Below are 23154 nucleotides of genomic sequence, written 5' to 3'. Positions count from 1 at the left end.
AAAAATCATGCACTTCCATCAATACAAAGAATACAAAATTCAGGTTTGGGAAGCTTCAATTTGCCCCAGAGCAATGCAAGAGAAGAAGAGGGCATTTAATCCTTCAGCTTCCACCTGGTTTCAAAAAATGAACCCATAATTCCATATTCTTCTGTTAGCATTTTAATGGTAAAGAAATGTGCCCTTAACAATATTTTCCTGTGATCAGCTCAGACCAGAGCAGGAGACCACAGTATGAATTATCAAGTGAAGGTTGAAAGGTTTCTTCCCCATGGAGATACAAGGCAAATTGAGGTTGCACAAGCCAGTGACTTGTCTTCTCCTAATGTGACCAAAGTATGATAGGCTCTGTTTAGTTATTTTAACTCTAGGTTGAGTTCAAGATTGATTTGATCTAAAACCCACACATATACTCCTTCCGAGAAGGCACAAGTACACTCACTTTGATGACCTCCGAGGCAATGGCAAACCACCCCATAAAAAATCTGGCAAGAAAACATAATGATATCACCCCATGAGTCGATAACGACTTGGTGCTTGCACGGGGGATTACCTTTACCTTTAAGCACAATGAAAAGTTTAGAGCTCTCTAAAAGCTTTATTTTTCTTTGTTAGGAATGTCAATTGCTCCTGCCTTGATGATAGCCAACCTGATCCCGAGGACGTTTGCCTCAGGCCCATTAGGAAAAGAATTTGCCGTAGCTTTCATGCAGAACCGCTTGCCACAAACATCACACGGGGATTTCACACTGATGATCTCAGGCTACGCTCCTGACACATCTGTCACTATCTATATGAAATGGCCAGCATTGCGGGCAGCAACCCGGGTGAATGACGGTCAAACTCTGTCTGTGAAAATCCCACGTGAAGCAGAGATGGTTGGAACCGGTTTATTTGACAGCACGGTCACTGTCCGGGCTGACAAAGATATCTCCATCCTCTCAGTCAGTAAGAAACCTAACTCAGTGGATACTACCATCGTCTATCCAATGGCAAGCTTAGGAACTGAGTATTACGTTGTCACTCCAACTGTAGGTACAGATCGCTACCGAGAGTTTGCCATCATCGCCTGGGAGGAGCCCACAACTGTTGACGTCTACCTGAAAGGGTCTGTGACATTTCAGGGGAAAACATATCCCCATGACAGCAAGATCTCTATTGCCCTCCGTCCTTACCAAGCTGTGCAGCTACAAAGCGAGGTGGATGTCTCCGGTACAAGAATCGTCTCTCAGAAACCAGTGGCTGTCTACAGTGGGCACACATGTGTCTCTAGACTGATCCACTGTGATCATGTTTTTGAGCAGTTGTTGCCTGTTTCTAACTGGGGTACCAACTTCATAGTCCCCTCTCTTCCCTTTGACACAGAGCATGACATAGTGTATGTTTCCACTTCCCAGAAAACTCATGTTGACACCCAAACTGGGGCAAGCAAGAGCAGCCGAAACTTACCTGCTGCTCGAGCACACTTGTACGGCATTCAAGGCTCAACCGCCATGTCCCTCTCAGCTAGCTCAGGCATTCAAGTTACCTTCTTCAGTGATGGTGGCACTCATGGCAGCCTCCGCTATGACCCTTTTTTCATGGCAATCCCTCCAGTCTCTAGTTACTGCCAGGCCTACAACATCTATGGACAGGACCAATTTGAGAACTATGCTCTGATCATTGCCAAATCATCAGAGACTTCTGGGATCACCTTGGACAAGCGACCATTGAGAAATCTCCAGTGGAATCCAGTTCCTGGCACTGAATTCTCTTGGGCAGCTCACAGCTTAGGCAGCAGATACACAGTCCATGTAGTGGAGCACCCCACCTCCCTCTTTGGGCTCCTGAGTGTTGGAGTTGGAAATGAGAAAGCATACGGCTCCCCAGCCGTTTGTGCAAAAGGTAATAACAAATTTACTGACCCCTTTCTTTCCTGATTTCCTTCTTTTATCTCTTTACCCAACTTTACATAAGAATCACATACCTTTTTACATTTGTAGGATAGAATGCCATGCAAGACTGAAATTAGCAAGTGTATTTGGAAATGGATGTGTCATACAGGCACACCCAACCCAGAAGATAATTTACACATTATGCAGAACACAGGTTGGCTCCTGTGTAACAGTAACAGATGAGTTGCAGCTTCTCCACAACCCCTGCAGCCATGTTGGTCTTCAGCCTTACCCCAAGACAAATTTTCTGACCTGAAATGGTCCAAGGGGCACGTGTAGTACTTGTAGAGTTCCCCAATGGTCCAGATAGCAAATGCTCAAGTCCCTTGCATTATCTACTAAAGGTTATCTAACATTCCTTAATTTTGTTTCTCATCCACTGCAGATCCCTGCAAAACACTGCAATGCCGAACGAAGGAAACATGCAAAGTTCAGAATGGTCAAGCAAACTGTGTCTATGAGTACATGGGGACCTGTCAGGGCTCCACATCCCAAGATGTCCGGACTTTTGATGGCCTCATCGTAGACCTCCAAGATCCTTGCACCTACACCCTTGTGAAGTCCTGCAGTAGTGACCCCCATCTTGTACCTTTCACGGTTGAAGAGAAGAGCAACCAGATGGACCACAAAGCCTCCTCGAAGATGCAGCTAACCCATATCAGTGTGTATGATTACAACATCACCATTAGCAAGGGAGAAGATGCCCAGATCATGGTAAGAAAGAATCTGTGCTCTTTTGTTAACCCTGCTTCTGTTCATAGCTGTAGGAGGCAAACCACAAAAAGTGGGTGAAAAGGTGGCATAACTGCCATGGAAAAGTCTAGGAATCCCAGTGAATCAGCCAAACCAGGGCTGTCGAACTCATTTGTTATGAGGGTCAGCACTGATATAAATGTGACCTTGTCAGGCCGGGCCATGTATGTCATAAAAGGTAATGTCAGGTAGGGAAGATATAAACTTTATAAAGGACACAGACAAACACACACACAGAGCCTAATCCACCTCACAGAAGGAAGAGAGGCTTAGCGCAGTAGCTCTGCAATTGAGAGAGCTTGGCAAAGCTAGCTCACCTTCCCCCACTTCTTCCCCAAGGGAGGAGCTTTGCTCTGTAGCTCCAGTGCGATTGAGCAAGCCTGGCAAAGCAAGTTGTGATGCAGAAGGAAGCAAAAGAGGGCGAAGGAAGCAGATTACATTGAATTGCTTGAGGGCCTGATAGGAGCCCTCTGGGGGCCTGATTCAGCCCTCAGGCCACGTTTGATACCCCTGAGCTAAACCAAGGCTGCCTCCAGGTTTTTGGAGGTCCTGGACAGACAGTGTCCAGGAGTCCATGCCTTTTTTCCCAACCCCACCTGCATGCTCTCACTTGCCTGTTCATCTTCCTCCTGATCACAAAACCTCCGGTAACCCATGCTCAGTTGCCTGTACCACCCATAAACCCCTTTCTGAACAGCATTGGCCAGGGTATGCAATGCCTCTAGGAGTGCTGCCACCTGCACACCGTTCCCCAATGACCTTGGCCGGCTGTGAGCACAGGTGGTGGAGCAATTGAAGCAAACAGATGGAGAAAGGCATGCGGACAAGTGGTAGGGGAGATACGTGGGTAGCGGGGCCAGAGGTAGTGGGCCCTTACTAGAATCTATCACTGCCCCACCTCAGGGTATGCTGACTCCGGCCCAGAGCTAAACCCTTAGGAATGATGTGCTTGAATGATCCCCAGCAAATAGCTCAGAAGTTCTCCTAGGCAAAATCTGGGCTTAAGGGAGAAGGTAGAAATTAAGCATTAATTAAGAAAACCTCAAAGCATGCATACCATTCACCACTAAGAGACCACAGACACAGCCTCACACACCTGAGATTATGGGAAGGCATTTCTAAATCTGAAGATATACAGGGTTGGCTCAATACATTTGGGCATTCCCAGGGGTTGTTTTGTAGAAAAATAGGTGGTGGAGCTCATCCAGGGATTGTTATACAGCTGCACCTACTATTCAATGGACAAGTAGGTGGAACTCTCAGAAGGAGAAGGAAGAGCTCTCAGAAAGGTTCAGGAGCTGTGCTCCTGTGAGCTCCCACTGAATCCGAGGCTTGGGCATTCCAATGATTCTTTTTCACACTCTAACCTTTGTCTACTCCGAGGTGGGCAGACAAGGTGCTTTGCAGTCTAGTTGCCTCCCAGCTTTGGAACTTTTTAAAGAAAGACCTTTCTAATGGCAAATAGGGGTGACACACAATTAATCTATCCATCCATCCATGGCTTTTTTTGTAGCAGGAACTCCTTTGCATATTAGGCCACACACCCCTGATGTAGCCAATCCTCCTGGAGCTTACAGGGCTCTTAGCACAGGGCCTACTATAAGCTCTTGGAAGACTGGCTACATTTGGGGGGTGGGGGTGGCCTAATACGCAAAGGAGTTCCTGCTACAAAAAAGCCTTGCATCCACCCATTCTGTCTATATACTGCCTTTTTTTGTTGAGGGCAATAGCCACACATCACTGGATAGTTAATTATTGCTATGCTAGATAGCCCAGGCTAGTCTGATCTCATCAGATCTTGCAAGCTACACAGCTTCCTGGCTGGTACTTCAATAGGAAACCACCAAGGAAGTCCAGGCCTATACAGAGTCAGGCCATGGCTAACCACCTCTGTTCATCTCTTGCCTTGAAACCCCTACAGGCTCAGCTAACTGGATGGGTGTGGCCACACAGCAGCATCCAGGTCTGAATTATTGGCATAGTGCAATATTGAGCCCTATCCAATGATGTGCAATATCCAGTGAGGTATGCAGGGGTGGAATTCTAGCAGGAGCTCCTTTGCATATTAGGCCACACACTCCTGATGCAGCCAATCCTCCAAGAGCTTACAAAAAAGAGCCTTGTAATCTCTTGGAGGATTGGCTACATCATGGGTGTGTGGCCTAATATGCAAAGGAGCTCCTGCTGGAATTCCACCCCTGGAGGTATGGATCCAGCCCAGTTTACATTTTCAAAATATTCGAAGAGAATTCTTCCCATCCATTGGTGGTCTCTTTAGATGCCACTGACATAGGGTTGCCAAGTCCCCCACAACCTCCAAAGTGACATCATCGCATCAGCGACATTGCATGCTGGCTGCTCTAGGAGCTTCTGGGTACCATAGTCTTCCTCCCAAATTGCTAGAGCGGCCGGAACACAACATCGCTGGCATGATGAGATCACTTCTGAGTGACGTCATCACATTGGCTCCATCAGGGGAGGATCCCCCTGCCAGCCCAATGTGGGTAGGGAACCTCCAGGGTGGGAGAACCCCCACCCAGCCCAGGAACTTGGCAGCCCTACACTGACAGCATGTTATCTTGACTTCTTGATGGAAACCATGTGCCACGTATATTGGTCTTTCCTTCTGCAGGTAAATGGTGCAGCAGCCAGTCTCCCTGCCAGCCTGCAAGATGGAAGAATCAAAATCTTTGAGAACAACGGACAGCCCATCTTTGAAACAGATTTTGGCCTCCGGGTGATGCTTGACAATGATTTCACAGTAGTGCTGACTCTCCCAAGTAGCTACTACGGAGCCACCTGCGGCTTGTGTGGGAATTTCAATGAAAACAGAGATGACGACATGACCTATCCTAATGGCACTGAAGCTTCTTCGTCCGTTATGGATTGGGCCAAGAGCTGGAAAGTCCTGGATCAGGACCCTGCCTGCTCAGGCGCCTGCCAAGGACCTTGCCCTGCCTGTGACGAGGGCCAGAAGGAGCTGTACGGCCATGCAATGTATTGCGGCGTGATCAGCCAGCTTTCTGGAGGACCCTTCAGAGAGTGCCACTCCACAGTGAGCCCCTCAGGGTACTTTGATGACTGTGTCCATGAAATGTGTCTAAACAGTGGGGACAAAGATATCTTGTGCCGAATGGTGGAGGCCTATGCCACTGCCTGCCAGGAACAGGGCATCACTACAGTGGATTGGAGAACAGCATCGGACTGTGAAATGGTGTCTCCTGTCCACCGGACAAATGAGACCCTCATTCCAGGTATTGTTCCAGAAGTATTTATTAGTTGGTTGGTAAATGGAGAGTAGACTACAGAAACTGGTCTGTAGTCTGGAGTGTTAGAGGCCTAAGGACTAGAGAGTTACCAGCCTTCATGTGGTAGCTGGAGATCTCCTGGAATTACAACTAATCTCTAGGTGACAAAGATGAGATTGCCTATAGAAAATGGCTGCTTTGGCATTATGCACCATGGAAGTCCTTCCCCTCTGTGAACCCTGCCCTCCTCAGTTTCCGCCCCAAAAATCTCCAGGTTTGTCCCAATCTGAAGCTGACAACCCTACTAAGGACAGAGAGCCAGGCTGGCATCAGCTTTTCCAAGAATTCTGGCAGGCCCCTGCATTGCTGACCCCCCCACATCTGTGCACCTGCTCTACCACCTGTCTGTATGCTCTTCTCTACCCATTCACTTGCAAGCAATACACTTGCAAGCAATACACCTTGGGAATCACCACCCTGGAGATTCCCAGCCTGCCTGCCTGCATTGGGCCAGTGGGGGGATCCTCCCCCAACGTCGCTAGCATGATGATGTCACTTGCAGTGACATCATTGCACTGGCGACATCACATGTCGGCCACTCTAGGAGCTTCCAGGAAAACTCTGTGGTTTTCCTGGATGCTCTAGCAATTTGGGAGGGAAAACTCTATGATACCTGTTGTAAACAGTTTCCCACCGGAGGCTGCGGGGGACTTGGCAAATCTCAATACACCACCCATGCTTCCGGATTCCCCACACTAATGGGGAAGTACATGTGAGTGATGTTCAGCAGCAGCAATCCTGGCACCCACAGAAACAGCACGCCTCTGCCACTCCTGATGGGGAAAGGACATGGATGTGGTGCAGGCAGCTGCCAGTACAGGCAGTGCGTGGGGGGGGGGGAGAGGGCTTGTGAGGAAGGGAAGGATGCCCAGACTGAGCAGCCAGGGCCCCCCCAAACCTAGAATGAGCAGACATAGAGGGAACAAACAATTACAAGTAGGGCTGCAGAGGACCTTTAAACAGAAGGGCAACCCCTGGGTGTGCAGAAAACCACACTTGGCTTCTGTTTTGTTATTACATCTCATGAAAGTGCACTGCGGGAAGTCAGAGCAGAATCAGTGGAAACTGTTGCAGAATGTCTCCCTACAGGAATAGGTCAATAGGCGTACACCGTACACTGTTAATGCCCCGTCCTGTTGCTTTCCACCCATGATTATAACTATTCTAAACAACAATCTGATGATGGACTCTGTGCCATTATACCCTGTTGGGGTCCCTCCCATTCCCAAACCCCACCCTTCCGAGGCTCCACTCACAAAATATCCAGGAATTCCCCAACCTGGAGCTGGCAGCCATAAACAATATACAAAATTAAGACACTCCAGTGAGGTAACCATGTCTGTCTATTGCTTCATAAGCAACAGTCCTGTGGCATAAATGTCCTGAAGGATACATTTCTGTGGGCCAAAAAAAAACCAATTCACATATATTGTCAATTGTGTTTACATGATCACATATCCCACGTGCATAACAAAGACAAGCACAAAGGGGGTAGTAGAGATGCTATTGACTAAGTGAGGGCAGAAGGCCCAGCTGTCCAGGATATTAAACAAATCCATTAGTAGGCAAAGCTAGGGCTTTTTTTTTCTGGAGGAACACAGTGGGATGGAGTTCCAGAACCTCTTAGTGAAAACAAAATTCTCTAAAAATGTCTAAAAGTTCATGAGGGGCGTTCATTTCCCTCTTGAGAGCTCTGGCATCTCTTTTTCAGGGCTTTTTTTTTTGTAGCAGGAACTCCTTTGCATATTAAGCCACACACCCCTGATGTAGCCAATCCTCCAAAAGCTTACACGACTCTTCATACAGAGCCTGCTTTAAGCTCCAAGAGGACTGGCTACATCAGGGGTGTGTGGCCTAATATGCAAAGGTGTTCCTGCTACAAAAAAAAACCCTGCTTCTTTTTCTGGATAAAATACCCCGGAGACCAAGCATAAATTAAAATAAAACCAAGACAAGAGTAAAAGATCCAGTCAGGGTAAGCACAAACCACTTCAAAAGGGGATGGAAGCAAGCTGAAAGTGATCGTTCAGGAGTCTGTTTAATCTACAACCACATTTCACTGTTGATAACATCTAATCTGTTTTTACCCCTAAGTGGTCCACACCTGCCCTGACAACAGTCACTACGAGTCCTGTGGAAGTGCCTGCCCAGCTACCTGTTCTGACCAATCAGCTCATTCCACCTGCAAATTGCCCTGTACAGAGACCTGTCAGTGTGACGACGGCTACGTCCTCCACGACAACAAGTGCATCTCCATAGAGAGCTGCGGCTGCATCTCCAGCAGCACCCACTACACGCCTGGGGAGGAGTTCTGGGCTGATGAGAACTGCCAGTCTCGTTGCAAGTGTGATCCTAACCTGGGAAGAGTGAAGTGTTGGAAAGCCAGTTGCAAAGCCAGTGAGAAATGCACCCTGGTGGAAGGCGTGCGCCGCTGCAAGAGAACAACTTACTCCACCTGCGTAGGAACTGGAGACCCTCACTACACCACTTTTGATGGAAGGAAGTATGACTTCCAAGGTAGTTGTGTTTATCAGATGGCAGCAGTCTGCTCCCAGGACCCCACCCTCACTCCCTTTTTGGTCACTGTAGAGAACAACCACCGAGGCAACAAGGCTGTGTCCTTCACCAAAGTCGTGACCTTGGAAGTCTACAACATGACCATCAGCCTGAGCCAAGACCATCCACGCAAGATTGAGGTACAATTACTGGGATATAAAGAAACCATGGGGTTTTTTTTGTGAGGTTGGTAATTAATGACCACTGCCGTGCAGAGATTCCGAGGGATAAATTTCACAGCTAGCCAGACCTACAGGGAGTTAGATATATTCATGAAGGACAAATCTACCAATGTCTACTAGCCATGGTGAGTAAAGAAAACCTCCATATTAAGAGGCAGTAAACTTTGGAAATCCATGCTAGGAGACAGCATCAAGGGAAGGCCTGGACTCTATGGGTGCATTCACACTAAATAATGTGCTTTGCAACTGGACATTTACTGTGTAAAGATTGCAAAAATCAAGTTGCAAAATGCATTATTTAGTGTAGTGCAGATGCACTCGATGCCTTGCTTATTGCCTCCAGGCAACTTGTTTATATGTCTCCAGGCAACTGGTTGGTTGCTTTGTAGAGCCAGATGCTAGACTCTATGGACCACTGGTCTGATCTAGCAGGGCTCTTCTTAATGGTAGTATCTGGCTACCATCTCACCATATCTTTAGAGTCAGGCCTGCATGAAGGGGGTGTTGCTCAGTGGAAGAGCCTCTGTTTTGCATATACAAAGCCCTATGTTCAGTCCCTATCATCTTCAGTTAAAAGGACCAGCAGCAGGTGATGTGCAATACCTCTGGCCTTGGGTCAGCCATAGCTCTGGCAGAGGTTGTCCTTGAAAGGGCAGCTGCTGTGAGAGCCCTCTCCAGCCCCACCCACCTCACAGGGTGTCTGTTGTGGGGGAGGAAGGTAAAGGAGATTGTAAGCCGCTCTGAGACTCTTCGGAGTGGAGGGCGGGATATAAATCCAATATCTTCTTCTTATCTTCTTCTTCTTCTGCCTGAGACCCTATAGAACCTCTGCCACTCTGAGTAGATAGTACCGATATGGATAAATTGATGGTCTGATCCAGTATAACAGAAAATATAATTGGACACACAGTGGAAGCAATAACATGTATGAGAGAAATACACCATAAGAGATAACATGTCTGGCCATTTATACACACCACACTTCCACAAAGGCTGTTATTTTTACTCAAAGGAAACTGAGCATAAAAGCTACAAAGTCTTTGCAAATGTTCCGTTACACAGCAATACCCATGAACCATAACATAAAGAATAAACCACTGGAAATGCTCTCACTGGGTGTTTCTCTTGTACATGTTACTGATTCAGTACAACGCTTCATGTGTTCATGACATCACAATATTTAACCAGGTTATACTCCCTATTTCTTTAAAAGCTGGTTTCATTCTTTATGGGCGCTCCTCTTCTTGTTTATCTGCAAACTGCTACTGTTTTTTAAAATCTTCTCTCCTAGACCTGGATACTTTTTTTAACTCTCAAACTAATTATACCATTTGTTCGCAACAGATGTTTTTCTTTCTTGTGAGGGGGTATTTTGGCACTAGGCATTGTGTTGGCTCCAGTGATGCATGAACAAAAATGTAAACTCACTTGTGGAAGCATTAGATACATTGCAATATTTGTTGATCCCTTTAAGTTCTCACACAGCGTGTTACACAAGCAGAGATGCAATGTGGTCTTTTTCGTATGCTTCCGCAGGGGATCTGCCACATGCAGAAATCTTCCCCTGTATCCAATCAATCTTCAACACACTGTTTTGAATTCTGGGAATCAGATCTTGACTCCTGAATATTTAACTCAGTACTCCTCCTCTTTGGCACTGAAATAACACTTTTCCTTATAGAAGAGGTGGTTTCACACAGTCTGCTGAAGTGCTGATTAGTTTGTGGTAGATAGATGCTTCTCGCTTGGGTTGAAGAAAATGCATCCACTTCTATTGCCCAGCGAAGGAAACTTTTTAAAAGCAACCAGAATATAATGCAAAACTTGCCACCCTCACATGGAAAATACACATCAAATTTAAGATGGTGAGGAGAACCCAGAAAGCATGCTTCAAAGATAACTGTTTGCCAGCTGGCTCCTTCCGCTCTGTAGTATTATTTCCATAGCACATCCTCCTATCTTCTTAGTGTTCAGGAAAACTACTGCTCAGGGCTTTTTTTTTGCAGAAAAAGCCCAGCAGGAACTCATCTGCATATTAGGGCAAACCGCCTGACATCACCATCGTTTCACACAGAGCTGTTTGTGGAAAATGACCAGCAGGAACTCATTTGCATATTAGGCCACACCCCCTGACATCACCATTGTTTCACACAGGGCTGTTTGTAGAAAAAGCCCATCAGAAACTCATTTGCATATTAGACCACACCCCCTGGCACCAAGCCAGCTGGAACTGCGTTCCGGTGCATTACTGCTCAAAAGAAAGCCCAGCTACTTTTTATCTCCAGTGGTACATGTGGCAGAGCATTATTTCCTTCATTTATGCTTGGAAGTGGTTCTTAAATTTTTATGTGGTTGCCCAGTAGGGCTCAGCTAATGTTACACAGCCTAGTTTCTAAATTAACTGAAAGTCCTTGGAACTCTCTTTCTCCATGTCTCCTAGGTCAACGGAGTCTTTGTAGACCTGCCCTTCTCCTATGAAAATAAGCTGAAGGTCTACATCAGTGGAGTCCACGGCTTCATCAAAACAGACTTCGATATGAGAGTCAGCTTCGACTGGTACAGCTACGCCAGGGTCATCATACCGAACACTTATGCCAACAACATCTGTGGGCTCTGTGGCAATGCCAATCAGGATCCCAGCGATGACTTCGCCATGAAGGATGGAACTCAGGCAAAGGATGAAATCCAATTTGCAGAGAGCTGGAAAGTGAAGGATGTCCCAGGATGTTCAGCAGGATGTACCAGCAACTGCCAAGTGTGCAAGGAGGCTGACAAGCAATCTTATAAGAGTAACAAGTATTGTGGGGTCCTAATTCGAAATGATGGACCATTCAGGCAGTGCCATGAAGCCATTGACCCAACGTCTTTCTTTGATGACTGCATCTTTGACACTTGCCTGTACAAGGGTCACCATGATACACTGTGCAGTGCCATCAGTGCCTATGTGACAGCCTGCCAAGCTCAGGGAATCCAGGTTGGGCAATGGAGATCAGCTTCTTTCTGCAGTAAGTGCAGTGCTGACCCTGCCACTAGGCAAACTAGGTGACTGCCCAGGGCGTTGGCCTTCTGGGGGGGAGCTAAACTGGGTGCCCCCAGGTGACTCGGTGTGGCTCAGTTATGTTATCAGTACACAGGGGGTGCCAGATGTTAGCCTTGCCTAGGGTGCCAGACAGTCTAGGGCCAGCCCTAAGTGTTGAGGCTGCTGAATCCCTTTTCATTCAGCTCTTAAGCTGTTAAGGATTTCTTGCATGGGCACTCTGCAAAATGGGGGGATCGCTGTAGAAGTTGGAGACAGCATTACTGTTGTAGAACACTGAAAATACTTCACTTAGAGTCCTGGTGGGCAAGACAAACAATGATCTGATCCAGGTAGGCAGCCATGTTGGTTTGTAGCAACAAAACAAAGTTTGAGTCCAGAGGCACCTTTAAGACCAACAAAGTTTTATTCAAGGTATAAGCTTTTGTGTGCATGCACACTTTTTCAGAGTTTGAAGAAGTGTGCATGCACATGAAAACTTATACCCAGGATTAAACGTTGTTGGTCTTTAAAGGTGTCCATGGATTCATAAGAACATAAGAGAAGCCATGCTGGATCAGGCCAATGGCCCATCCAGTCCAACATTCTGTGTCACACAGTGGCCACTGATGGACCTCTCCTCCATATTTTTATGCAATCCCCTCTTAAAGCTGGCTATGCTTGTAGCCGCTACCACCTCCTGTGGCAGTGAATTCCACATGTTAATCACCCTTTGGGTAAAGAAGTACTTCCTTTTATCCATTTTAACCTGACTGCTCAGCAATTTCATTGAATGCCCACGAGTTCTTGTATTGTGAGAAAGGGAGAAAAGTACTTCTTTCTCTACTTTCTCCATCCCACGCATAATCTTGTAAACCTCTATCATGTCACCCCGCAGTCAACATTTCTCCAAGCTAAAGAGTCCCAAGCGTTTCAACCTTTCTTCATAGGGAAAGTGCTCCAGCCCTTTAATCATTCTAGTTGCCCTTCTCTGGACTTTCTCCAATGCTATAATATCCTTTTTGAGGTGCGGCGACCAGAACTGCACACAGTACTCCAAATGAGACCGCACCATCGATTTATACAGGGGCATTATGATACTGGCTGATTTGTTTTCAATTCCCTTCCTAATAATTCCCAGCATGGCGTTGGCCTTTTTTATTGCAATCGCACACTGTCTTGACATTTCCAGTGAGTTATCTACCACGACCCCAAAATCTCTCTCTTGGTCAGTCTCTGCCAGTTCACAACCCATCAACTTGTATTTTTAGCTGGGATTCTTGGCCCCAATGTGCATTGCTTTGCACTTGGCCACATTGAACCTCATCTGCCACGTTGACGCCCACTCACCCAGCCTCAACAGATCCCTTTGGAGTGCCTCACAATCCTCTCTGGTTCTCACCACCCTGAACAATTTAGTGTCATATGCAAACTTGGCCACTTCACTGCTTACTCCCAACTCCAGATCATTAATGAACAAGATAAAGAGCATGGGACCCAGTACTGAGCCCTGCAGCACCCCACTGCTTACTGTCCTCCACTGTGATGACTGCCCATTTATATTCACTCTCTGCTTCCTATTAATTAGCCAGTTTTTGATCCACAAGAGGACCTGTCCTTTTACTCCATGACTCTCGAGCTTACTAAGGAGCCTTTGATGAGGAACTTTATCAAAAGCTTTCTGGAAGTCAAGGTAAACAACATCTATTGGGTCCCCTTTGTCCACATGTTTGTTCACCCCCTCAAAGAACTTAATACATTAGTGAGGAAAGATCTTCCCTTACAGAACCCGTGCTGAGTCTTCCTCAATAACTTGTGTTCATCAATGTGCCTACTCATTCTGTCCTTGATAATGCTTTCTACCAACTTTCCCGGTATTGAAGTCAGACTGACTGGCCTGTAATTTCCTGGATCTCCTCTGGAACCCTTTTTAAAGATGGGGGTGACATTTACTACCTTCCAGTCCTCAGGAACGGAGGCAGATTTCAATGAAAGATTACATATTTTTGTCAGGAGATCCACAAGTTCAACTTTGAGTTCTTTCAGAACTCTTGGATGTATGCCATCCAGACCTGGTGACTTATTAGTTTTTAATTCGTCAATCAGTTGTAGGACCTCCCCTCTTGTCACCTCAATTTGACTCAAGTCTTTCAACACCCCTTCCAAAATTAGTGGTCCTGGAGGGGGCAAAAACTTCTCATCTTCCACAGTGAAAACTGAAACAAAAAATGCATTCAGCTTCTCAGCCATTTCCCTATCCTCCTTCAGTAATCCTTTTGCCCTTTGGTCATCCAAGGACCCCACTGCCTCCCTGACTGGTTTCCTGCTTCTAATATATTTGAAGAAATTTTTATTGTTGGTCTTTATGTTTTTTGCAATATGCTCTTCATAGTTCCTTTCTGCCTGCCTGAGGAAGGAAGAATCTTTAACCCTGCTCTGCTGATTGCTGTGATCCACTGGATCTTCTGTTTCCATGTCTTCAGGAATAGCCACTGCAAATCTTGGTTTTGGTACCATGAGTAACCTACCAGTGATAGGATTTAGTACCCTAAAGTTAACTAAGAATAATTTCTCATTATGGCTCTCGCTTCTAACACAAGGACTTGAGATTTATGCTGAAAGAGTTTTGTCTGAAAATCCCCCTGAGAATGAGCAAGAAAAATCAAATTTTAAACGGCTTGATGGTTTTGCAAAAAAACTCAGTTTAGAGTCTATTGCGGCATATGAAATTTCTGAATTACACACTCTTAAAACTGCAAAAGAAATGCTTGAATGCCTTAAAAATAAATATAACAAAACTCCCATAAGCACTATTCATGATTTAAAGGGCAAAATATTTGGTTTTCAGGTGCAAAGAAGGGGAGAATGTGACTAAACGTCTGAAGGAATTTATGTGCATGCAATCCAGACTACAGGAGCTTGGTGAGGCTATTGCAGAAAGAGACTTAATCTCAACTATATTGAAAGCTCTACCCAGTATTTACAAGCCAATTAAGATGATTTTGAGACTGCAAAAGGATTTGAGTCTGGAAGGTCTGTTAAATGCTATCAAGGAGGGAGCAGCCTCCAGATCTGGGAACAAGGACACTGAACAAAGGAATCGCAATTTTAAAGCACATGTTTCAAATGAGGGAAAACGGGCGCCATCTCATGGCCATAGAAATAATAGCAGCCAGAAATTTTTAAAGCAGAAATTTTCCAAGCCGCATGGCCCAGGTGGAAACAAAGAAAAGAACACAGAAAGTACTATGCATGTTAATAATGTGAATTTTATTGTTGAAAGAGAAAGATTTTTGATTTATAATGGATCTTCTATGAATATTTGTCAATATAAGGGCATGTTTTCAGAGTTGGATGAAAGTCAGAGACCTGAAATGATAGGTGCCAACCAGAAACCCTTACAAGTTTGTGGTGTGGGTGAGATCAAAATGAAATTGCTTACCACTGATGGAGATTTAATGCCAGTAAGACTGAAAAATGTAGCTTATGCACCTGAATAAATTGAGAATTTAATTTCAAGCCAAGTGCTTATAAGAAATAATTATGCTGTATTTCTTGATAAAGGAGATGAAGGTGATATTATTCAGAAGAATTCTGGAATTAGTTTTAAACTGGATGAAAGAAATGGAGCTCATTATATTATGGACTTAAGTGAAAGGACAGATGCTATTGATGTTGTGGAAAAGACTGTTTGCCAGACTGAAGGCAAGAAGTGTGATCATAGGAGATGTGTTTATGCTTGGCATGTAAAGTTAGCACAAAGAAGCATGCAGAGTGTTGAGAAGTTGCTAAAGGACTGTGGACTTGATGTTGTGCATTGTGATAAATCCAAGAAAAGATATGATGTTTGTCTGAGAGCAAACGAAACTGCATCTTGCTTCAGTGGAAAAAGTAGTGTGCATAATGAAAGGTTTTTGGATACAATATTCAGTGACGTAGGGCCAATAAAAGCTTCTATTGGGAGAAATAAATTTTTCTCAATATTCACAGAGGCAAAGACAAAATATAGCACTGTCTATATGCTGAAATCAAAAGATGAGACTCTTGATAAATTTAAAGAATATGTTGCCATGGTTAAAAACAGATTTGGGCGTGCACCTCCAAGTTTGCTGACAGATGGAGGTGGTGAATATTGCAACGAGTTCAAGAAATTTCTGAAAGCAGAAGGGATTGAACACAAAGTGACTGTCCCATACACTCCACAGCAGAACGGGAGTGCAGAAAGACTTAACTGTGTATTACAGGAAATGACCAGAGCAATGCTCATGCATTCTGGATTACCTAAAGGCCTGTGGGCTGAAGCTGTAAATACAGCAGTGTATATCACAACGGAATACCTTCAAAAGTAACAGGAATTACTCCGTTGCAGGCTTGGTTTGGCAAGAAGCCAGGACTTAAGCATATCAAAACTTTTGGAGCAAAAGCCTATCCATATGTTCCTAGAGAAAATAGAGGGAAGCTTGATGCAAGGACTGAGATTGGATTCATAGTATGGTATTCCTCAGTGGGAAGAGGCTACAGAGTCTATGATCCAAAGCTGAATAAGACCAAACATTGTAATGTTGTGTTTGGGGGTGACAGTAATTTGCCTAGAGTACCCTGTGTACCTGAATCTGATCCTGAGGTTAATGATGATGCTTCTGAAGATTGGTGTACCTGGTTACCTGTAGTGACCACCAGTGAACCGGCAGGTCTACCTTCTGAAGACTCTACTGAACCAGAAGGGGAAACGGGGACCGCACCACAGGGAGTGACAGAACCTCCACTCATTTTAAGACGATCAGAAAGAAGCACAAAAGGGCAACCACCACTGAAGTATGGATACTGTGACACTGTGAGATCTATATAGACTGTGAAACCTAAAGAGGAACCCAAGAGCTGGAAACAAGTGTGTGATTTACCTAATGAAGAAAAGGAGAAATAGATTCAAGCAATGGAACAAGAGATACTATCCATTTATAAAAAAGGTGTATGGACTCTTACAAAGCTACCTGCAGGAAGAAAGCCTGTTGGATGCAAATGGGTCTACAAAATAAAGTACAAAGATGATAGAACTATAGACTTGTACAAAGCAAGGCTAGTAGCCAAAGGCTATGCACAAGAATCTGGAACTGATTATTCAGAGACTTTTGCACCAGTTATCAATAGTTCTACACTTAAAACACTACTGGGTGTGGCATCATCTAGAAATATGCTTGTAGAGCACCTAGACATTAAGACAGCATTTCTTAATGGGGAGCTATCAGAGGAAATCTATATGGAAATACCTGAAGGTTTTCAAGCCCCTGGTAAAGAGAACTGTGTTTTCAAACTCATCAAAGGACTGTGTTTTGAAACAGGCCGCAAAAAGTTGGTATGACAAAATAACTGGACTACTACAGCAACAAGGATTTGAGCAAGGGAAAGCTAAATCCTGCATGTACACTAGACTTAAAGATGGAGAATATCAATACATTCTGGTTTACGTTGACGATTTGGTTGTGAGCTGCAAGAACAAAGAGGACATTAAAGACATTGCTGAAAAGTTGAACTAAGAGGTTGAAGTCAAAAGACTTGGAGATATTAAACACTACTTAGGAATACAGATTGAGAGACTCAAGGATGGAACCTTTCAACTGTGCCAAAGACGAAAGATTATGGGCTTTATAGAATCTCTTGGCATGAGAGACTGTAAAGAATCTAAGATACCTCTTGAACCTGCATACCTGAGAGCTCAGAGTGGTCAACCACTCAAAGATATTGGAGAGTACAGAGAAGCTATAGGAAAACTCCTGTACCTGAGTAAAACTACCAGACCTGATATCATAGCTGCTGTCAGAATACTGAGCAGAAAAGTAAGTTCGCCTAATCACCATGATTGGAATGCAGTAAAGAAACTTACCAGATACTTAAAAGGAACTATGGACTTAAGACTGATCACTGAACCTTCTGAGAATCCCAGACTAGTTGGATACATGGATGCCAACTATGCAGAAGAATAGTGCAATTACAGATCGACCAGTGGATACTTGTTGTTCTACGGAAACGGACGTAAAATGGACAAGCAGAAAACAGACTATAGTGGCACAATCTACAGCAGAAGCTGAGTGTGTGTCAGCAGTCAGTGCCTGCAGTGAACTTGAATGGATTTTTCATCTGCTGAAAGACTTCAAGATAAAAGAAGCTGTACCTATTGTAATGTTTGAAGATAATCAAGCTTGTATTGCTATAAATAAAGGGGAAAGTAGAACAGCCAGAAGTAGATCTATTGGTATTAAATGTGAGCTAGTGAAAGATCTACACCAGAAGGGGCTGATTAAAATAGAATATTGTTGTATAGAAGAAGAAGAAGATATTGGATTTATATCCCGCCCTCCACTCCGAAGAGTCTCAGAGCGGCTCACAATCTCCTTTACCTTCCTCCCCCACAACAGACACCCTGTGAGGTGGGTGGGGCTGGAGAGGGCTCTCACAGCAGCTGCCCTTTCAAGGACAACCTCTGCCAGAGCTATGGCTGACCCAAGGCCATTCCAGCAGGTGCAAGTGGAGGAGTGGGGAATCAAACCCGGTTCTCCCAGATAAGAGTCCGCACACTTAACCACTACACCAAACTGGCTATATAGAAGCTATGGTAGCTGATATACTTACAAAGCCATTACCTTGTGCTAGATTTGAACATTTACGTGAAATGATGACTCTAGTTGATGTGAATGTTACAGTAAATAATGAGTAATGACTATTGAATGTATAATGACTTGCACATTAGGCACTGAGAAGGGGTGTTGGAAATATGTATCTGTTTTGTATGTCCTTTGCAATGTTCTTTGGAGAAAGTAGAGAAAGAAGTACTTTTCTCCCTTTCTCACAATACAAGAACTCGTGGGCATTCGATGAAATTGCTGAGCAGACAGGTTAAAACAGATAAAAGGAAGTACTTCTTCACCCAAAGGGTGATTAACATGTGGAATTCACTGCCACAGGAGGTGGTGGCTACAAGCATAGCCACCTTCAAGAGGGGTTTAGATAAAAATATGGAGCAGAGGTCCATCAGTGGCTATTAGCCACAGTGTATATAAAAATTTTGCCACTGTGACACAGAGTGTTGGACTGGATGGGCCATTGTGTTCTTATGTTCTTAGTTCCAGTCATTATAGGGTTAACACTGTGCCTGATTCCCTATTGTCTGCATGACCTAGGAAGAAGGTACTGACTGCTGTCAATCAAGGTCTAGAAGCGGGAAAACTTGTTTTGTCTGTTTGGTCAGTTAGTCAGGTGACTTCCTTTGTTCAGGCAGAGAGGTCAAGAAGGAGGAAGTAGCTTCCATTAAACATGATCTTCTAGTGTAAGCATGTAGTTCTATAGCGTTTTTTATTTTCACCTCCCAGTAACCTTTCCCTGTAGAAATAAATATGTTTTTGCTTTTTCATGTTAAATGCCTCTCAATGATTATTTGATCCTGTGATCCATCACACTGTTTGAGATAAAGAAATAGAATTTCAAACAGAATTCCCTAACACTTTGGACTTTCCATTAGACTACAAACTGGATCCTAGCCACCATATCTTATTCAAAAGAGATATTATTTCTGCTACCATGAAGAGTATCCATTCCAGGAAATTATCAAGGAAAACTCTCATGATTTGCTCCTTCTCTTCCCATGCAATCTCCCTCTTCTCCAAACACCCCGTCAATCCTCTGACTTTAGTGTGGTCTAAGCAAATTTTGTCAAAATATTACAATAATGTATAAACCTGCCATGCCTTGCGCTTACCCCAGGTGTCCAGTTACAACCATGCAACCCTATTTCCCTTCCATATTTTAAGAAAAAGTACAAACAAGGAATCCCAGCAACCATGTCACTAAATCTCAGACGATGGTTCCCTTGCTTCCACAGAAGTGCATCAGAATTTCTTCTATTGTTATCGACTAAAATGTATGCCCTAAACTGGATTACTTTCCCACTGTTCAGTCACCAAAGCTTTCTTTGTGTTCTTCCCTTCCAGGTCCTCCCTGCCCACAGAACTCCCACTATGAGCTCTGTGGGAATGGCTGCCCCACCACTTGCCATGACCTCTTAGCACCAGAAACATGCGAGGATTTGTGCGTAGAAGGCTGCTTTTGTGACTCTGGATTCGTCCTCAGTGGGGATCAGTGCGTCCCTCTTGCAGAGTGTGGCTGTGTGCACCGCAGCAGATACTACAAGAGGGGAGAGGACTTCTACCCTGACTCCTCCTGCCAGGAGAAGTGTCGCTGCACAGACTATGGAGCTGTTGAATGTGAAAAGTTCTCCTGTGGGTCACATGAGGAATGCAGGGTGGAAAATGGCATCCAAGGCTGCCACCCAGTGGGATATGGAACAGCTATAGCATCTGGCGACCCTCATTACATTTCCTTTGATGGGCAAAGTTTTGATTTCCATGGTTCCTGCACTTACACCTTAGCCAAGGTGTGCAGTGAGGATCCTCAGCTAGAGAGCTTCTCAGTACTGGTGGAGAACGAGAAAGCCAAGGACAGCCCAGCAGTCCTCACAAAGAGTGTTGTAGTTTCCATTCATGGGTACACTGTTGTCCTTGAGAGAGGAATGAAATGGAAGGCAATGGTATGTTCCTCGTACATTGTAGTGTGCTATAAATCCGTAGATCCTTTGTGAAAAGTACCATGTGCACAAACAAGTCTTTGTGTGTGAGATCAGATTAGAACTAACTCCATGTTGATATTTTTTGTTGTTCATGCAGGTAGATGGAGAGCTACACACACTGCCAATGAAAAGGGATGAGGGGAAATTCTGGATTACCCAGGAGGGGAACAATATTATTATCCAGTCTTCCACTGGCTTCACAATACTTTACGACACTCTCTCTTTTGTCCGTGTATCTGTCCCCAGTACTTACCAAGGACAGATGTGTGGTCTGGCCGGCAACTTCAACAGTAACACAAATGACGATTTCATGCTCCCTAATGGAAAAATTGCTCAAAGTGTGGTTGACTTTGGGGCATCTTGGAAGGTACCTGTGGATGACGTCAGTTGCTCTGATGGCTGCGGTGAGCAATGCCCCTCCTGTGATGCTACCAAGATTCCACAATGTGAGACTTCCTGTGGAATCCTCCAATCACAATTGGGTCCATTCAGAGACTGTCACTCCTTGGTCAACCCTGATGTGTACTTCAGTCACTGTGTATATGACTTATGTGCAGCCAATGGAACTGAAGAAGCCCTCTGTCGTAGCCTCCAGGCCTATGCAGCAGTATGCCAAATGAGGGGAGCCCAGATCAAAACCTGGAGAACAACTTCCTTTTGTCGTAAGTCTGTAAATTTAGCTTCCACCACCACTGCTTCACATCCCCTGTATGACTGCAACGGAAGGCAATCTGTATCAGCATGTTATTAACTTATTAAGTATGATAGGGCTTCAATCTTATTGAATTTGTAGCCATTCGGGGAATTCTTAGAACAGGGAGTGGGCACCACAACAAAATGGCTGCCATAGGCAAGAGGGAACTACTGCAGAATGACTGCCATATGGGCTGGGTTCAATCATATTATTGGAAGGTTCTAAGCCATTCATGCTGTCATGATGCAAACACAAAGGTGATGCCACCTGTGCTCTTCTGAAGCATTTCCTGTTCCAGTGACGTTTTCATGGCCCCTTCTTACCCACCCAAAGAAATGCTGATTGCCACTTTGGGGTCAGTCAGCAATTTTTCTCCAGGCCAGTTTGGCAAGGGATCTTGGAGATTTTTGCTATCTTCTGGGCATGCGGCAAGGGTCACTGGGGATCAGTGTTCCCTCTAAGCTGAGTTAGAGCTAGCTCACAATTTTTTAGCCTCCAGCTCACACATTTTTATCTTAGCTTAGGAAGGATGACTCCAGAGCACAATAGGTTATGCAGTAGCTCGCAACTTTAATGCCAGTAGTTCACAAAGTAGAATTTTTGCTCATAACTCTGCAGCTTAGAGGGAACATTGCTGGGATGTATTCGTGAAGTTCCTGCATTGTGCAGGGGGTTGGACTAGATGACCCTGGAGGTCCCTTCCAACTCTATGATTTTATGAAGTGGAGGAAAATGGGAAGAGGAAGGAACTAGCAGGGTATAATGGCATAGAGTCTACCCTCATGGGAAAAACACAAGAAGGTGCCAAAGGGCACACTGACAGGTACCATGGTAACCATTTTGGGAACCACCATAGATGATCAGCAGTATATTTCAGGTCTTTTAACTACTGCTTGATCCTTTCCATTTGAGATGTCAGGGACTGAACCTACAACCTTCTGCATGCAAAGCAGATGCTCTACCACTCAGCCACAGCTGCCTCCTTGAGCACAAACATCACATTCCAGTCTCATTCTTTTCATATGGCTTTGCTCCTTTCAGCTCTCTCTTGCCCAGCCAACAGCCACTATGAGCTATGCACCCGATCCTGTGATTATACCTGTGCTGCATTATCAGCTCCGTCTCAGTGCACCGGTGACTGCTTCGAAGGGTGCCAGTGTGATCCTGGCTATGTGTTTGATGGGGAGGAATGCGTCTCCCTGGACAAGTGTGGCTGTTCATACGATGGGCGCTACATCAAGGTGAGTGCCGGTTTACAAAGCACTTGTGTGCACTTTAGTCCTGTGGATGTTGTGTCACTGCAAGGATGTATTTATTGCTTGGTGTGCTAGTCAATTATAAAATGTCTGGTGGTGATGGAAAGTGCCACAGTTATGGGGACCCCACAGGCTTTTGAAAATAGAAACGATAACACCAGAATTGTCAAGAATGTTAGGAATGTAAATGTATTTGTATGTAGTCCAGGCCAAAATCAAAAGTACGTAAGTAACTTGCACTTAAGAAGAAGATATTGGATTTATATCCTGCCCTCCACTCCAAATCTCAGAGTGACTCACAATCTCCTTTGACTTCCTCCCCCACAATAGACAACCTGTGAGGTAGGTGGGGCTGAGAGAACTCTCCCAGAAGCTGTCCTTTCAAGGACAGCTCTGTGAGTGCTATGGCAGACCCAAGGCCATTCCAGCAGCTGCAAGTGGAGGAGTGGGAAATCAAACCCAGTTCTCCCAGATAAGAATCCGCACACTTAACCGCTACACCAAACTGGCTTAACAATGTAAGACGTGTTCAGCGGTTTTATAGATAGAAAAACATCATCAGTTACAATGTATTAGATAGTACTGATGGCTTCTCTCACTTACTTTCATCTAATAGAATAGCACCAGAAATGTTAATTTTAAATTGGAATGTTTTAAGTTGAATGTTGATTTTAAAATTTGTTGTATAACTTATTGTACAGATTGAGTATGTTGTAAGCCGCCCTGAGCCTGCTTCAGCGGGGAGGGCGGGATATAAATAAAATGTTGTTGTTGTTGTTATTACTGATTTTTATGCTTTTGTTGGCCAAAATATCATTGTTTATGTATAAATGAAGCA

General features: G+C 44.7%; 1 protein-coding gene across 1 annotated transcript in view; it reads left to right on the top strand.

The window, feature by feature from the left end:
• Window positions 1-23154, top strand: part of LOC132586467 (IgGFc-binding protein-like) — a 32512-nt gene that overhangs the window by 4264 nt on the left and 5094 nt on the right. The window contains exons 3-10 of the mRNA XM_060258556.1: window positions 616-1884; window positions 2320-2648; window positions 5320-5941; window positions 8090-8691; window positions 11174-11738; window positions 19732-20327; window positions 20464-21028; window positions 22102-22301. Coding sequence (XP_060114539.1) covers window positions 616-1884; window positions 2320-2648; window positions 5320-5941; window positions 8090-8691; window positions 11174-11738; window positions 19732-20327; window positions 20464-21028; window positions 22102-22301 — 4748 coding nt within the window. The remainder of the gene's footprint in view (window positions 1-615; window positions 1885-2319; window positions 2649-5319; window positions 5942-8089; window positions 8692-11173; window positions 11739-19731; window positions 20328-20463; window positions 21029-22101; window positions 22302-23154) is intronic.

The sequence above is a fragment of the Heteronotia binoei genome, chromosome 17 (genome assembly GCF_032191835.1).
Source record: "Heteronotia binoei isolate CCM8104 ecotype False Entrance Well chromosome 17, APGP_CSIRO_Hbin_v1, whole genome shotgun sequence".
Lineage (NCBI taxonomy): Eukaryota > Metazoa > Chordata > Lepidosauria > Squamata > Gekkonidae > Heteronotia > Heteronotia binoei.
The sequence above is the reverse complement of the archived record's forward strand: the minus strand, read 5'-3'. Positions and strand labels throughout refer to the sequence as shown.